This window comes from Saccoglossus kowalevskii, chromosome 22 (genome assembly GCF_978046115.1).
Source record: "Saccoglossus kowalevskii chromosome 22, keSacKowa6.1, whole genome shotgun sequence".
Classification (NCBI taxonomy): Eukaryota; Metazoa; Hemichordata; class Enteropneusta; family Harrimaniidae; genus Saccoglossus; species Saccoglossus kowalevskii.
In genome coordinates, this window is record NC_140662.1 from 12,920,420 (window position 1) to 12,939,719 (window position 19,300).

General features: G+C 36.1%; 2 protein-coding genes across 2 annotated transcripts; one reads left to right on the forward strand and one right to left on the reverse strand.

Moving 5' to 3' along the window:
- Positions 1-13,041: 13,041 nt before the first annotated feature.
- On the reverse strand, positions 13,042-15,384 carry LOC144355633 (uncharacterized). The gene is made up of 2 exons (XM_078010695.2): positions 15,209-15,384; positions 13,042-14,457 (listed from the first exon to the last, which is right to left on the reverse strand). Exons 1-2 carry the CDS (start codon positions 15,382-15,384, stop codon positions 13,239-13,241), a joined length of 1,395 nt encoding a protein of 464 aa, XP_077866821.2. The 3' UTR covers positions 13,042-13,238.
- Positions 15,385-18,086: 2,702 nt separating this feature from the next.
- On the forward strand, positions 18,087-18,894 carry LOC146729013 (FAS-associated death domain protein-like). The gene is made up of 2 exons (XM_085495754.1): positions 18,087-18,360; positions 18,599-18,894. The coding sequence occupies exons 1-2, from the start codon at positions 18,087-18,089 to the stop codon at positions 18,892-18,894; spliced, it is 570 nt and encodes a 189-aa protein (XP_085351880.1).
- The last annotated feature ends 406 nt before the right edge of the window (positions 18,895-19,300 follow it).

Consider the following 19,300-nt stretch of genomic DNA (forward strand, 5'->3'; position numbering starts at 1 on the left):
TATGTGTTCTTTAATGTAACTTTTTCAGAACCGTTGACGTCATAGTAAAGAAATAGCCATACATTGTTATGTGTTCTTCAATGTAACTTTTCAGAGCCTTTGACGTCATAGCGAAGAAATAACCATACGTTAGTATGTGTTCTTCAATGGAACTTTTCAATGTAACTTGTAACTATTGACTTCATAGCATGGAAATAACCGTACATGTGTTTTTTCAACGTAACTATTCAGATCCTTTGACTTCATAGCGAAGAAATAGCCATACATTATTATGTGTTCTTCAATGTAACTACTGAAAACCTTTGACGTCATAGCAAAGTAAGAGCCATTCATTATGTGTTCTTCAATGTAACTTTTCAGAACCGTTGACGTTATAGCAAAGAAATAGCCATTCATTATGTGTTCCTCAATGTAAATTTTCAGAACCGTTGACGTCATAGCAAAGAAATAGCCATTCATTATGTGTTCTTCAATGTAACTTTTCAGGTCTCATGCCACTAATTAACCAATGGCTGCTCGTAGCCAATTTAAATGCCCAGCAAGAACCAATGAAATTTTTTAAATATTATTTTTCTCAGGTGCTCCCTGTTTGAGGGCGTAATCACCTGGGTCAGAGGTGAGACCAACATGTGGTCTTTTGTTTACTACTTAGCGGCTGTGTACCTGTGGGTTTATTCTGTGTGTTAATGGATGTTCTAATCTTGGTGTTTTCTCTTGGTGCAATCCAAATACAGTAGGTGTGTCTTGTTTACCTGAGATTTGCAAGAGTTTGAGCTGGCCAACATGTTAGTTTTTTTCATATGGTTGATTACTGGCATGTTGATTTCCCATTTTTGAGCCATATTTTCAACTTTCTTCGTCATTTTCATATAGCAATCTCGTCATATGTTAACATTGTCGTCTATGGAAATTCAATTAGTGGTATGAGCCCTGAAGTAACAGTTTGCCTAGGACCACCTGAGGTTGTTGTTTTAACCATAATTATGGCTCTATTCACTGGAATTTAGTCATTTTTGGCAGATCTCATCTTACATAACCAAAGTTTACTTTGACCTAATTATTATAATTTTTGACCTCTCCTGACCTTGCATAGATCTGATAATTATGAGGTTGTGTGTTCAAGTACACATTTCATGAGATCAGCTCCATTGATTTGGCAGGTATAGTGCAAAGTAACTGGGAATCTTTTTTATTTTTATTTTACCACTTTTCTTGCTTTGTATTCAACTATTTAGACACAATGGAGTAATTTTTTATCCAGAAATGTTATATTTTGCTATGCGTTTCACCCATTTCTGTCAATCTCTTATATCTTGGTTGAAGATTTTGAAAATTTGTAATTCGGTATATTTTTTGCCCTAATCTTATTAATTGGCTGTAGTTGGGCTGTGGTCTGTAAATATAAATGTTTTTATTAAACTGGTCCAAAAATTTTATTCATTCATCAATGAATTATTCATGTCACCACTAATTTCAATGGCTCTAGGAATTCTGAGAAAAATGCTTAACCCCATTTTATGGGTTTTTTGTCTTATTTTCACATTATGGCAGACAAACTTAACAATTTGTAGTGCGGTCATTTCTAATGTACCGTATTCAAAGTTTAATGAGGTCAAAATCCCAAATATTTAAATAAATTCTCAAAATTGTGTTGTGTATCTTGTCACTGACAAGAGATTTGCATACTGTCAGTATATTAGCCAAGTATTACAACTCTTTCAATTTCACAATTATTGCTCTTTTCTCAGAATTTTTGTGAATAGTTAGCTAATTAATCCCATCTTGAGTTTATTATTGAACAGTGCATGTACCCCCCCCCAATTAATCAGAAATCCTGTTGATTTGAATTTAATTTGATCAGGGATGTGTAATACAAGTATTTTATATTTAGATCCTTTTCTTGTTTGTATATTTTTATTTTTATTTCTTTTTAAATCATAAAATTGTTTCGTTGAACTACTTTTTTTCACATAAGATTTGATTAAGTATTTTATGTTGAGCAAATTCTATGTGTGGCCATGGTAAATCAAACCACTGTTGTGTTTTGGTATATCCAAGGTTGCCCGTCACAGGTCTCCGGCCTAAATGCAGATACCGTGGAATTGTTTTTTTGTTTTTAATTAATTGGAGAAATAATGAGCTGATGAATTGAGACTTTTGATTCAGTAGAATTTTTTTTTTTTTTTAAATTATAGTGATAAACTACTTTTAATTGTCATTATTCTATGTATTATTTCTAGAAATTAATTAAAATTACTAATCATGCCAAACGTTGGTCTGTACTTGTTTGTGGTGAATGAGAACATTATATTTTACAGTACTGCATCTAATAATCAGGCTTATATTCATTGCCTACCATCTATTTTGGTGTTATGCTGAGTGTGTATGTTGCCACTTTCTACAACTAATTGTCTGGGTATAGGGCGCCACCAAGTGGTAGATTTTGATAAATAACTCCCAGGGTTTAAATTTTGGGGATTTTTTTTTGCATGGGAAATTACTCGTATAATGATATTCCATCATATATAAGATCAACAAGAACTTTATTAAACCTTCTTATTTCTCTGAAGGTCTCATGCCACTAATTAACCAATGGCTGGTCGTAGCCCTCAATTTAAATGCCCAGCAAGAACCAATGAAATTTTTTAAATATTATTTTTCTCAGGTGCTCCCTGTTTGAGGGCGTAATCACCTGGGTCAGAGGTGAGACCAACATGTGGTCTTTTGTTTACTACTTAGCGGCTGTGTACCTGTGGGTTTATTCTGTGTGTTAATGGATGTTCTAATCTTGGTGTTTTTCCAGTGATTTCTCTTGGTGCAATCCAAATACAGTAGGTGTGTCTTGTTTACCTGAGATTTGCAAGAGTTTGAGCTGGCCAACATGTTAGTTTTTTTCATATGGTTGATTACTGGCATGTTGCTTTCCCATTTTTGAGCCATATTTTCAACTTTCTTCGTCATTTTCATATAGCAATCTCGTCATATGTTAACATTGTCGTCTATGGAAATTCAATTAGTGGTATGAGCCCTTCATAACCTTTGACTTCATAGCAAAGAAATGGCCATATATTATTACGTGTTCTTAAATGCAACTTTTCAGAACATTTGACGTCATAGAAAAGAAATAGCAATACATTATTGTGTTCTTCAAGGTAACTTTTCAGAACCGTTGACGTCATAGCAAAGAAATAGCCATACATTACTATGTGTTCTTCAACGTAACTTTTCAGAGCATTTGACTTCATAGCAAAGAAATAGCCATATATTAATACGTGTTTTTCAATGAAAATTTTCAGAAACGTTGACGTCATAGCAAAAAAATAACCATACATTATAAGGTTTTCTTCAATGTAACTTTTCAGAGCCTTTGATTTTATAGCGAAGAAATAGCCATACATTACTATGTGTACTTCAATGTAACTTTCAGAACCTTTGACTTCATAGCAAAAAATAGCCATTCATTATGCGTTCTTCAATGTAATTTTTCATAACCTTTGACTTCATAGCATAGAAATATCCATATATTATTACGTGTTCTTCAATGTAACTTTTCAGAACCTTTGACGTCATAGCAAAGAAATAGCCATACATTATTATGTGTTCTTCAATGTACTTTCGGCTTGAAAGTACGACGCATTTATGTATCCCACAGGGACAAACTCCTAGAAATATTATCACTATATCTCCTGATGACTAGCGTCGTATATCTTTATGCAACTTGTGTCTGGTAAATCGCTAAAATCCTGCATAAATGTATTAAATTTGAACCGAAACTCCCACGACGCTGAGTCATTCAAAGTGCGTATCGAAAGACTTTCCGATTTTGCTAGAGTTATTGTGAGCAGAAACGATAACTCGTTGCTACGCTTTTACAAGAGACAACGTGAAGGTTTTGAGAAAATTATGCCAACTCTCTTGAATAAATCATATTTCAACTCAAGGTATCAAACGTGGTGCATTGAAGTCACCGGCTCGGTCACGAACTTCCACCAAACGGCGAAACATTTATTTCTCGGATACTTTCAAGCGAAATATTGAACGGAGAAGTAATCGAAAGATTCGAGTTTATGCAGATTCGGCGCCGACTGGGATGTTTTTTTCTACCATAACGTATGGAAATAAGGGTGTTCGAATGATGCTATTAAATAATTTACTCATCATGTGGCCAATCAGCGCGCCACGTCCAAATTTGGAGAGCTGACAAAACGTTTAGCAAATGCATCTCGAAGCCGGAGTTGCAGGTTTTGCACCCGGCCGGGTTTCATGTCTGTGTTGGGGTGTGTATGTGTTCGCGTTATACATACGAAAACCGAAACAAGTTTTCCCAAAGTCCAAGTTGGGTTAGGCCTTGCATGGATGAAACATCTGTGAACTCGCCCACGGGCTTTGTTATGGACCCCGACACGAGTATCAAAGTTATTTGTAGCACCAAAGTGAGTTTATTGTGTTTTGGGGTGTTAAATTCCAAAATACAAACTTCAGACCAATTGAAATTCAAAAGTACCATGTTGTAGTACCGAACATCCTAATATATATTGATACAAGACAGATGTTGCTCCTAATGTTTCAGTTATTTTATATCTCTGTAAAGCCCTGCGAATACTGTCAATACATATAGTTTATTTAGCATTCATTTAGCTTGATTTTACTTGAGGTCCTGATGACACATCATAAACTAAAATAAAGAACCGAATGTTTCAAGATTGATGACCCTCAAAAAAAACATAAGGCTAGACCAAAAACAAATTTTTTGTCCATCGGATTTTTCTTGTGAAAGCCTTAGAGCGACGAGCGATTTTTTTTTTTGCCTAAAAGTTGGAAGCGACGAGCGAAGTTTTTTTTACCAAAAACTTGGAAGCGAAGAGTGATTTTTTTACTTAAAAATGAAAAGTTGTTTTGTTCTTCATTTTTGCATAAAATTTGCAAATGAAGCAGAAACTTGTGTGTTATAAATGAAGTGCATATTTAAACAGGTCAGTAAATGTCTGACCAAATTCACAGAGATCAATGTTTTTGGCCTTGAAGCATTTCCATCTCCACTGCACAGACTGTAACGTTAATACTCATCTTGTAAGTTCTTTATTCGAGGTATTAACCATCACCCGGAATTAGCGGAATCAGCGCAAAATAAATGTGACCTTGATAATGGGATTGTGTTTTCCAGAGTGTTCAAATAAAAGAAGCGGGAATTTTTTAGACTAACGTTATATAAATAAAACACAAGACAAAAGTATCAGATGGATTATAAAAGAGGCTATAGTTAAATGGGTAAATGATATTTTGGAGCCATTGGTAAATTTATGGAATTGGTTTGAATTGATTGAACATTGTATGAACACTTATATAAATATGGTGCTGTGTGTTATCGGAAGTAGGTGATGTCTTAAGTCTTTGGTTATGTCATTTGAATCAAGAGGGTGAGGTTAAAGTACTTGGTCGGAAAGAATGATTATATTTGTTCTTTGGAAGTGAATGGCTTATTTTGTACTTGACTGTGACCCACCCACCACTCGATAATAATTTGGCCAGTTGCACACCACTTGCATGATTAGTTGGAAGACAACCATGTTAAGATAGAATAAACGTCTGTGATGAACAAGGACATAATAATATTTTTATTTTTTATCTTAACCAACAAGAAACAACAAGTTTACAAAACACATTTGAGTAACAATAATTATCAAGTTTAACCAGTAGGGAATAGAGGTGATTGGTGAATTATCTCGCCTGGAAGAAAACAAAAAACAAGTAAGTGGTTGAGTAGAGAAATGTTCAATAGGAAGAACATTTTCAATTAGATAATGCTTCGGAGATGATTGGATCATTATTAAGTCTTGGGCACATTGTAAATAACTGGCGAGATGATGCTGAAAGCACTACCGTGCATCAAAGATGCCTATCAATGAAAAGAAACACAGTTATGCTCATTTACATTACAATGAGGTAAATATGATTCGCATGAAACGGCTTATGATGCAAAAGTGCATAAGTGTTGACGGAAGACTCAAATGATAGGTATCACCACCGACAACCAATTTGGTAGTAGTCATATTGCCGAGAAATTCTTGTTCTTTATGTGCAGCAACAAGAAAATGTGCAAAAACAGTTGTTAACTGTTTACAACATTGTAAAAGACAGTATTATAAACCCATATCACGCAAAGTTACAGGGTGTCAAATATACTCCCTTACGTTCAGGCTATTGTATGTTCATCCAACTGTGTATTCAAAATGAATAGAAAATAAAGTAGGTGCAAAGAGTCAAAATGAAATGTAATTGTACTTCATAGGAATATCACTACCTTATATCAATAACATCAATCCCATCAGACTGATAGAACTCATAAAAGTCATGAATTTATCTCATGACAATAGCAATGTGACATCTCACATATAACCAGAGGGAATTGACCATGCGCAAAGACAGCACATGCTATAGGAAGAAAAATCCGGGTATCACCAATGACAGGACTGTAAATGAGTCAACATGAAACAAAAAAAGTAAATGCATGGACCTGTTTGTACAGAATAGCAGTTCATCCCTCATTATTCACGTGGACCATGTTAAAAAGATCTCAAATCATTATGAGGCCAATGGAAACGAATTCGGTGTAAAACATATTAGGTAGTTATGTAGAGATTTTATTATTATATTAGATTTTGTTCCCAACATGTTCAGTCTACATCAAATACAAACATTTTAAACAATTGTTTTTTGACATGATGGTATTAATATCAACTTTTGTTTATTTTAGAAAAAAGGTAACTCATTTCCATAAAAATAAAATTTGGCCTTAATAACAAATGGCAACACATGTCATTGTTTCAGGTTGAGGCGAGTGACAAGAACTGCTGATCAGTTGTACCATTTCAAGATGACAGCAAAACTTTCACTGATGTACATGCGTATGCAGACATCAGCACAAGGAATTGGCCGAATCAGTTTCTGTCTAATAAATGAGAGTTATGTACATTCCTGCTGTGGCCATTTACCTATAGCTACAATAGCAACATCACAAGCATGGTAAGAGCATTTCTAATGTAGACATTGCAGCCCTTGTTGTTTCGTGCATGTGATCAGTCTTATCACAAAAATTGTAGTGGGCCAAACAATGGCCATGAAAAGTAAGAATGGGTACAGCCAGCCATGCCAATTCATGTGGTGAATGAAATGCAATTATTGTACGACTTTCTGCTCAATATTATACAGTGTGTGGTAGCCTATGCCGAATAATCAATGGCGTGGTCACAAATGATCATGAAGATTAATGATGATCACATACTTCGTAGACACTATAACATTGCATTGATGGGCAATAACTATAAATCATACCCATAATCATAGGCATGGCTACGTCCGAGGTCAACATTTTGCCGATGTCATTCTTGCAATTTCATTTATTACTGCAATTGTTATTACTGGCTGCATAGACCAGACTATAATGTACAAGTATTTACACATATCGGTCCTAGATGCTAAATTGCGATGCCTTGTGACAACGGTGACCGTGCAGGACCAGTAGGTTAGGTAATTGTTACTAGTCGCACCGTGCATGTGCACATCACACACCATATGAGTTCACAGTCCATAGGTAAATCGCTGTTGGCGATGATATGCTGCCGTGGGCGCAATGAGACGTCACGTTTATTTTTTGGTCGTTAGATACTCATTTTCAGCCAATCAGTCGTGCCGTAACAGCGAGTATTTCCTTGATTTACCCAGAACTCTGTGCGAATCCCCGTTGATTCTGGCTGCTGACCATTTTCGTTCATGAAATTGTCGGATATCATTAGAAAACGCGGGATTTGTGCAGTTTTGATTATGAACAATGGTTATTAACGTAACACCTGATCCCCTTTAAAAAAAAATTTTCGCATTTTAAGGTAAGAAATCGAAATTTGAAACCGACAGGGTATCGATTTACTAGGTGCCGTGTTTCACAACTTGTTTATTTATATACGTATAGCGGATGATTTTTTTTTTTGAAAATTAGTATTTATTAATTTTCAGCCCCCAAGTGACTGTGGTACAGTGGGAGTGACTGTAACAACTTTCCCACAAACGTACCACACCTTCTACTCACAAGTCATTCAAATTCAACTTAGAGCGTTCTCGGTGAGCATCGGCGTGGAACGCATACAAATGTTCACAGCATAGAATGCGCCACGGCGATCCCGGTTGCGACGTTTCAATGGCGGCTTCGCCGTACATTTTTGCTTCTATAAAGAATACTCTAACTTCAAAACGAAGTATCTTAATTAATTCTGGCACATTCGTTGTATATTTAGGATGACTGAAGTTTCCTCAAAACCACGAAAGCAGCTCCGGAAGCAAGATCGGCCTGTACAGCACCAGTAGCGAACGACAATTTGTTATGCGCAGTATACTTGCGCAATAGTTTCAGTGACGTCATCCAAGTAATACTCTTTCTAAAATCCACTTTGCGAGCAATATACCATGTAATATTCATTTGCATTCAATGTAATGTTGCCGAGTCTCAACCAATCATAGCATCTGTAACAACAATGAGATGTGATAAATACAAGTCATAAAACCCATTCCCTCATGCGGAGTTTAATTTCTACGACTATTTCTCTACCACCAGGCGATTTTATGCTCGTTGTTAATTGGTCGATGCGTCACAAGGGGTACTACTTTCAAATACGTCCACCAAAAGCTTGACATGTTAGAAGAAGAAAGAAGAAAGCGTACGCGCTTTTTATATAGTTTTTATTTATTTTTACTTTCAGTAGCACAAATTGAGTGGCGATGGGACGGGTTAGCCGTCAATGCTACTAGGTTCATTCGTTAGTTTATCAGTGGCGGCGACAAAGGGGGCTATGGCCGCTTCGAAAAAAATATTTGAGGGGCGTCGCCTCTGCAAAAACAAGCTCAAACCTTTTGTGTCAGCAAAATGTGCCCTTCAAAATATAGGAAATAGCGTTTCAGATCTAAAGGGTCTGGATTAAACAAATTTCAAGGGGGAGCATGCCCCCGGACCACCCAGTGAGGTCGCGCTTTCGGCGCAAGATTGGTGAGCCGATCTCGCCGCCGCTGTTTCTTCACCTGGAAATCAGCAGGTCGGCTGGAAGTACCGAGTAACACCCACCGTAGTAACCAAGTTATTCTGCGATGAAATTATTTTTAACTATTTCTCCCTTTTCTTTGCATTTACGAAACGATCATTTTTAGATATTAATAACATGTTATAAAACTTGTTTACATGTAAGAAATAATCAATATGAGAGCCCCCTAATATCAATAATACTCCAAGAAAAGGCGTGGTAAATGTCTTGTGGCGTTTCACCAAAAAATGGCGCTGTGTGGTGGCAGAAAAACTTTTGGCGCTCGGGCCGCAAAAATCTCTGACAAGGAGAGCGCATACAACCATCTCACCCAGTCACAAGTATGTATGTCAACGTCAACCTGTACGTCATCTAATATAAATTACAATATGACTCACTAAACTCCGGTGATATGGACACACGCATTACACACACAATTGAACAAGAATGCCTAACCACTTGTAGAGATGAATCATCTACAGCTAGTAGAGAACACACATGGACCTCCAGGTATGCAATGCGTTAATCATACTTTTGGCCAGTGTCTGTAAATCGAGCGCGTAACCATATTTTAATATTAATTATTTGCTTGTGATTGATACAAAAAAAATTTATCCGGGTAAACTAGATGAGCGATCGACTGAACCACAATTATGTACAACATTTAATTCCCGCTACAGTGATTGAAATGAAATGAACAATATTGATATCCGGTTCCTTAAGACCGGGCTCTGAACAATATTAATCATGGTTGAGGACAAAAATGTCATATTAAAAACAGCGTCCTCTATGCCAAAAGTAACTTGTGCCTTTGTTTATTCCATAGTTAACATATGTGTGTGCACATATACTCAAAGACAAAGATCTTAATATGGAATATGACTGGGAAAATGGAAAAATTAATGCAAACAAATACCTAATGAATAATATTACTAAAGCACTTGAAACAACTTCAAAATAATTAGTGGGGATTCTCTAAACAAAGACAATAAAGGTATCAACCACAGAAATAAACTACGTACTTATAGAATATTAAAAACTGAATTTGGACTTGAAAATTATCTGCTGACAGTAAATAACCCGATACACAGATCATCAATGACCAAACTAAGATTAAGCGCTCACGTTTTACAAATTGAAATGGGCAGATATAAGTTACTTATAACATTACTGAAAGAAGCTGTCCTGTATGCGATACTACTGATATTGAAGATGAAGAGCACTTTCAGTTAAAATGTCAGTTATACAAACGTGAAAGACAGATCCTTCTCAACACAATTAGACAGTGTTCCGAGGGCAACACTGATACAAGCTTTATCAACATACTAGACACAAACAATACTGCCATGCTAAAATGTCTAGCAAAATACATATACGAATGTTTCAACCCAAGAGAAAGCAAAAAAAAAAACAGCTGCCTCACAGATATCTAAATAGGTAATCCTAAAATTTACTTTATTAATTTGCATTTCTAACCCACTTTCAGGCAGGTTTGTTATTTTCGTTTTGTTTTTTGTTTGTTTTAGTTATGTTTAGTTTAGTTTTTGATACTAGTGTATCTTTTGTTTTTAATCTGAGTGTTTCGAACATGAAATGCCAACCATGCTTTATTGTACTTAGATCTATGTCCATTTTTAGGATACGACTTCAATAAAGACTATTATTATTATTATACGGAGATCGCCTAGGTCGACGAGCTTTGTGTATACACTTGTTTAAAACTGTTAGTTGCCCACAACTCATGTTGAAATTTCCAATTGGCTTAGGGCGTGGCAACATTGTAGATGCGAGTAACCAGTAGCTATTATATATGAACATAACCATAAGTCTAATAAGAGGTGATTCTAGAAATTCAGTTTTACTGTTTTTGAGTACTATGTGTACTTTAGTTATTCAGTTGTTGCTTTAATGCATGCGTTGATATTACCACGGAATTGATTCATATATTCACACAGAACAGTTTGAACTTGTTTAGGTGAGTGTGTTATATGAATATGTGCATTTCAACATATGCACTATTGATATGATGAACTGGTACGATTTTTATTTGTCGCGTGTGCTTCTGAAACTGTGTTTGTCTTGGGCTCTTGTCCTGGAATGTGGGTGTGGAGTGTATTTCGTATGCTGATGTTAGCAATCGAAATTCTCAACAAGGTATCACTTTTCTGTATATCACAACACCGAAGACACCGAATGGAAGTTTAAAGTGTCAATTCAAAATATGTTGTACACACGTGTGACTTGGTGTGGTGGTTTTATTTGCGTTTAACGAACTACAACATACAAATGCTGCAAATGCAGTGGTCTTAGTAGATTTGTCTCTTATTGGGAAACTCTCATTTGTTGTGTGATTGGATATGAACAGAGGTGTATGCGACAGTGAATGCGCATTCACATTACCAAAAATAACTTCGCTACTTCAGATGACTTCACAGGTACAGTACTAATAGATTTCAAAACAGTGGCAAAACGACTTATTTCCGCAAATGAGGTTGATGACTTACAGTTGTTTCTATTCTTGTCGTGTAAATAGGAGATGGTTCAGTGGCGTAGTCTTTACCTTGCCGTTTATTCGGTGTTATTTGCTTACTTTACTTCCTATGTCAACAGCAACTATGAGTTTACAATAGAACTGGTGATGGTTGTGGAACAATAACTGCCTCAACACAAAGAATGTTGAGTAATGGAAGGGAATGTAACCGGAAATGTATTGTAATGTTACATCTGTGTAATTTACAATATATCTGCATTAATTCACTGTGCAGGTTAGTGTAGGAGTTGACTTAAATGTCTGGTAGAAGCAAGGCTGGGCAAAGTCTGCGAAATAGTAGTGAGAATTACGTGACACGCGGTCAAGACATTGTGGAATATCGAAATATAGATGATAAACAGAAAGTGACATTTCCATAAATATAGTTGAAATTCAGGCAAAAGAGTGGCCTATTAATCCATGAAACATACTCACACATATCCATACATATCATCCTGTCTTATTGTGTTGAAGGAGAGGGCTATCATGTACACAATCATAATAACTGAAATTGTTTCACATCGGAAAACTGTTTTATTACTGTAGATAATTATGAACAATAAAAGCAGAAATTTAGAAACTATGAACAATAAACAGTAAAACACGGAAACTAATGGCTAATACCGCATCCATAGTTGTTGACACTTTGCAGCCGCAATGATGGGTGTATGATATAATATTTAAAACCAACCTTCATTTCACAGTCACTCTAGTTTTGACTTTTCTAAAATTATTTTACTCACTTAAGACTTATCACTCTCATTATGCAATCCCCCATAGTACTTCCACAGACACAGCGACGATCACCAACATAGATACACAAAACCCTCGCTCTCGGGAGGTGAGGAATAAAAGGAAAATACGCTCAGACACAACATATAAATCGACTCTAGTCACTTACTGGCCATCAATCGATATTATACTGAGTACATAGGCACGTTCAAAGTATTGCGGTATACTGCTACATCTACGTTCACGTGCGATTCGAACGTAAAGAGAAATACGAATTTCTATGTATATCACATTATGATAGATACATTGCCGATAAATATTCCTTACAGAAGTGAGATGTTTGTTTCTAATGTAATAATTTAATTTCATGATGAGAAAAGCCCACCAGAAGTGGTTGATATCATCGGTATATATTACAGTTATCATTTATTATTGTAACTGGAAAATTACATTCACAATTGTGTTATACTGTTCAATCAGTATTGAATATGATAATGTTTTCAATATGTATTCCTTTATAAGCGGGTAATATACATATAAATGAAAAAAACTATGGCACATAGGTGTTTGTATAATATAAACATGGGCAAAGTAAAATATTTAATTTTCACTTGAAATTTGTTTTTTTCTAAAGGAATGAATAAGTAAAAATATAATCCATAGTATATACCTTTCTTCCTATATTTTACATTCAACTTGTCAAAAATCAGTGAAAATAAATTAAATAAAAAGCATTCAAAAAGTCTTTTCAGCGAAAATTAATTGCTAGTATATCAATTTGCGATAGGTGTTTCTATCACGAAAAACAATACAACGCTGGGGAAAAGGTTGACTTTACATACATAGTTCATTAACAGTAAACAATTATTATTCATTCTAAAGTGACATGACACAATTATATTACCTCTAAACTATTTAGACACGTGTGATTTGAATTCACTCTGCGACCTTTTAATTGCGACACAATTTCTCAAAAGCTCTTTTAAGTCTGCTGCTCTGTTGAATACATCCTCATAGCCCTCTTCCTTACTGCCAAGCATATCGATAATATGTTTTTCCCAAAGTTCGATGTCATCATCCATTTTAAAATCATTTACCCCTACTTTAACAATGAGTGGTTTAACCTTATCTTTGAAGTTGTCATCTAAAAAATCTGCTAGGCCAGAATGGGCAGTTACAAGTACCGGGATTCCAGCTGCGATGGCTTCTAAACCCACCATTCCGAATGGCTCACTGCGTGATGCCATGATCACCAAATGACTTTGCTTAATATCACGTCGAATATTATCTTGATTGCCGTATGGTCGCAAATCAGGCTGAAGATGGCCAGAATTTATGTAACTGCAGATTTTGCTTTTACTCTCACCATGTTCGCCTTCAGGGATTCCTCTAATTTTCCAAATCGGTGCAGAGCCCCCAAATTTGCATCGCTCATCAGCAAATTTACTCATCGCTTTGGCCACTATATCGTAACCTTTTAAGTTCTCTACACCTAAAACTCGACCGAATGTTAAAATATTTACCCGTGTTCCTGGTATGGGTTTTTTAAACTCCATACCAAAGAATTCGGCGTCGGGACTCGGGAGGTATATTTTATGAATCACCTTATCCATGGCCCTGAAACAGTTTTCAAAATGGTTGAATATACGGGGACCAATCGACCACACCATTTGACACTTTTCAACCCACTTTAGTATATTTTCTTCTTTGACGTCAACTACACTTGGTGACCAGCTAGATTTGTAGACCTCTGTATCTGACGGGATAACATGATTAAACAAGAACACTTTCTTTCCTTTGAAGTATTGGTCACGGATGTTCAATGCAGCCTGTGCTGTGATTGGCACATGGCCGATGATGATTTCTACGTTGGGAAGTTTTGCTAAACTTGGGAAATACGTATGATGTGTCTCTGTTAACCAATCAAGGCTGGGGTTAGCTTTCCCGTTCTTTGGGAAAACCAGCTCTACTCTTTTTGACTGTGCGTCAGCTTTGTCTTCCGTATTCTCATTCAATGACGTGCAGAAGACTAGCATGTTGCAACTTGCAATGAGACATGCAATATCTCGATTAACGGTTGATATGCCTCCCTTCGCTGTTCCCCATTCATCATTAATCAGCAATGCACTTCTAACAATAGAAAAATATAGTTCTCACAATTAAAAACTTTATCCTAGATGATATTGTTGGTTGAATATGAGGTTATTACGAGAATGCATCAAAGTATGCACGAAGACAGTACAGCGGAGGTCGATTCTTATTATTATTATACATCTTTTCCTACCAAGGATACATAATGGGAATGCCGAAATCCAAAAACTTTAGAACAGAATCAGTGAACTTCTTTGAGTGAAATCCGGTCAAATCCCGATGGCAGCCATGTTCATTTTCATTATTAGAGGACGCTTACGCGCGTAATCAGTCCATTCTTGGAATCCTCATTTCCTTATATATTTGAAATTCAAAATTTTAAAAGTCCTATGAACAAGTCAGGCAAATATTAGATAACCCTATATGTTATGAATTCTGTCAATGGAATTATTTACTGATTGACTAATTTTGGGGAGCCGGGTTCATGACCCCAAATGTACCAAATTATAGTATGTGCTTGTGTACAGTAAAATAAGGCAAATGCGTGTATTTCCACATGGGTCGAGGGCAACATTTCTACCCGAAGGAAATAATGAAACTAAATCAATTTGATATACGTAGTATGTGTATGAACGTATTATCCAATAATCCACGTGAATAGAAGGGTAAAAGAACCGGGCCTGCATACAATCAGTGCTGGAGGGATATTTCTCGATATATTGCAATAAATAATATAGTGAGTATATACAATGGTAGTAAAATAATACATCATACTGTAGGCTATTCTTACCTTCCCGATGCTCTTCTGTCCGCACTCATATCTACAGACACAATATTGACATTATTAAACACCGGAATATTCGTGGGATCTAAATCCAAAAAACACAAAATTCGGTTGGCTTTGCCTGTTTCCAATAAAATACAGACTGATAGCTTATTATTTTCTATTTTATTTTTTGACGTCATTACCGAGCGAGTATGAATTTTGTAATTCGGGGTTTTAGACATTTTTGCATCGCAAAAAAGAGAGGTTGAATGTATACTAAATATTCTTGTGTGTTTGTGTATATCACTAAAGTACACAGCATTGGAACATGTTACACTTTGGTTCACAGGAAGGTCATCTTGAAAATGTGGATTTCCTAATATACAATCATACTATTTACTTTAAATATTTAAGCAAACAGTTTATTATCTATATGTTTAAGTACGTCGAACTAACCTGAGCTAACAAATGACAAATAGAATTCGAAATTAGTCGATGTCATGCTTAGATAATAGCGTTAGCGAATACTAACCAATTGTATAGTCTGGTTGAAGACGAAGGCGGAAGTTACTCCCTCGAACGTCCGGTGTTGAATACTATGACTGCAACAGTTGCTTCAAATAATCTGTGTAGACAACAATGGTTGTGTCGAAAACGAAGGCTACAATTGTTTCTTCACTGTCTTGTGTAGTCGTGAGCGAGTTCAAAGAATAAATGCCCAGGGTCGCAAAGACTGGTACACCCTGTATCCGATATGGGTTTTTCCCCTGACGTCATTGATATTCGTAGAATCTGATTCGTTTTATCGGTTTCGTTCTGCAACTGATATACAAGGGTCTATACATTCGCCAGTTATTGTAGTGATAGGGACTAGTTACGAATATTGGAGAATCCCTTGTCGAATTTCAGGTACTGGTGAAATTAACCCCTATCGAATTAATGCGGTGATTTAATTAATCTGGGTGTCTTGGTTAAAGAATTCGCAGTATAATGAGGTTGTTACGAGAATGCCGCAAAGTATGACCGGAGACAGAACTGCAATCGTATTCACGCGCTGTGGAGGTCCATGCGATCTCGTACTGCCTGGGTGCATACTTTGCCGTATTCGCGTGATAACCATATCATTATGCATCTTTTCCTGCGCGATTGTTTGCGCTCATTGACGTCGTTCTATTTTAGTCACGTGCCTCGTTGTTGTGAGTACAACTTTATTGGGTCACAGTACACAGATAACATCACGCGAGGGGGTTCACATGTTATGTATTGTTATATTGGTTTCAACTATCTCAGTGGAATAGACCGAAGTACAGGTTACGAGGGAATGTGACCATTTAACCTATAGTGAATAAAGTATATTAATGGTTTATTGTAGTTTTTATACACACAAGATATTCGCAATAGGCGTCTTTCGCGGTCAGTAATATTCATGAAAATATTTTTCACAATGTTATAGACCTGTTAAAATAACTTACTTCTATGATCCACCGTCTTTCAACAAATTTATTCTTTTAATGAAATCACATGACGATGTCATTTTGAAACACCTTAATGAATATGTATTTCATACATTAAATGTTAGGTACGAAATTTCAGATTTATTGTAATATTTATTATACAAACGCACAAATGTTCTTTGTTTTTGTAATCACTTTATGGGCCGAAGGCCTTTAATATTTGTGAATAAAGACCATATATATGATATAATAACTTTTTGATTAGATAGTGTCACAGCATTTTGGCTTACACAATTTACAAAATGTTGTTTACTTTGCATGTACTATTTGAAATTTTAATGGGTGTGCAATGATTTTAGTACGTACTAGAAAACACACAATTTATTATGTAATCTGGACAATAGACCGCATAATTTTTTCTTGCCCTAATTATGCATTTTCGTGTATTTTTTTTTACATTTTCTCTGTAACTTTATGTATACCATGTATGTCTATATATCTTTCTCTTACTGATTTGACTATGTTGTGCAGTGTCTTTTTTTAAGACATGGCCTACTAGTGATTCTCGAATCCCATATTAACTATGTTTCGGACCTCTTACTTATTTATCAGATTAGTGAGCTAAAGGTCAATTTCCGGTGTCAGGAACCACGGAACCCCGACAATCTGTCATCCATTGGCCTCCACGTACAGACATGTATAGACGCATTACATAGAACTGAGCACTAAATACAGCTATGCCATCCAGCAGTCGAATTCTCGATCCTCGATCGGCATGTACATATATTTGCTTTTATTTCCCTGTCCCTAAAACGCTCAAGTGAATGTCACTGGCGGATCCAGAAATTAGACGCGCCTCCCCCTAAATCCGCGCGTGAATGATGTTGAATACATGCGTGTGCGTGTTTACGTATAGCGACGTGGACACTGGTACAGTCAAATTCGGTGTGAACAGTCCATTCTGAGCTAGTCCCATTGTCATTGTCCCTATAAAGAATTGTTGAAATCTTTCGATTGGAATATTTTCTATCTGTATTGTCATTCACTTTCTGATTTCATCCAAAAGGCAAACGTTTTATTTATTGTATTACTATTTAGTAGCTAGACCATGTCCTCTTAAAATATGTATTGTAGCATTGACACGCGCATGCGTATATTCATCTTAGTAAAACTTGGTTCAAAGGTGGCAAAAGTGTAGCGAAAATTGTACCACAGGCTGATTTCATAGTGTTTTGCTGAATCGCCATTACAAAAGGTTCAATATCCGCACACGGTTGTATACACATTTTCGTCGGATCATATTTCATACTTTCCCGAGGGATATTTCGCCATAATCTACTTCCTGGTAAATACTGTGATATCTATCATTACAGGGCAATAACTTCAACAGAATCGTAGGTTTCAACAAAAACTATGTGAAGGTGTGTTAAAAGAACTACAATACCCGAATGGCGTCCAGACGCATTGACCCACTTCGCAAGCTATACAATGAATTAGCAGAGGAGCTGACCAAAAAGGAAGTGAGTAAAATTAAGGGTCTAATAAGTGGCAAGCAGATACCGAGAGCCGAATTACTTAGAACAGCGATAGACATTTTTGTTTGCCTAGAAGACAGAAATGAAATCTCAGCAAGTGATTTGACGTTGTTGAGCGAATTATTTGAGCTTATTGACAGAGCAGCCCTAAAAAATAAGTTGGATTTATTTCAAGGCAGAAACCAAAGTAGGGGTTGTTCACTAATAATTCTTCGTCTAGTGTGTTTTTAAAAATGCAAACAAGCTAAGATTTATTTTTAAGTTTATGAAATTCATCTCAATTTATGTTTTATATGAACTTGTATTCTCTATAATCCCACCATACAGCAGCAAGATTAATAGATTGGACTTTTCAAGTTTAATGTCAACTCGTTTTATATTGAGCGTTCAATACTGTTAACAAAAAGTCAGTTTTCTCTTTATAGATGTAACGCACAAGTTTGTTGGGCTCAGTGTTGAAGAATCTCGAGTATCGGAGCATGATCTTATCCTTGTAGCTGAGAAACTTGGGAAAGAATGGCAGAGTCTTGCAATCAAACTTGGTTTGAGTCAGTCTGATATAGATGCAATCAAAGCCGATAATCCCCATTCAATGACGCAACAGATATTCAACATGCTACTAACATGGCGGAAACGGACAGGTGCGACAGCGACGAGAAACCGATTAAGAAATGAACTGAAACAAAATGGTGTCGACTACGAAGTCCATGGAATACTTTGAAATTAATCCTCTAATAATTAAATTAAAAAACAGTATTTACCAAACTTGAACTTGAACAGGCTTTTAATAAAACTGATATTTTAATGATTTTTATATACAATTAATCTAAACCTCGTTATTAGTTGCTCTGTTGTCATTGAATGGGAAAAAATGGGTTATGTAAAATGTTATTCGCCTGGCATGGACCAGTTGCCAATACATTGTATAGACGAATAAATGCAGGATTTTCCACACAAAATAATCTACGCCATGTACGTCACACTCACACAGGGTAATTGTACAAACTATGTTAACATTTTAGTCTTTGGTCCATTGTAGGGAGATAATTTGTTATGTCTCAACTACTCTAAGCACGGCGCAGCGTATGTGTATTTGACGGTTGTTATTAACAACGCTACAAGTGGGG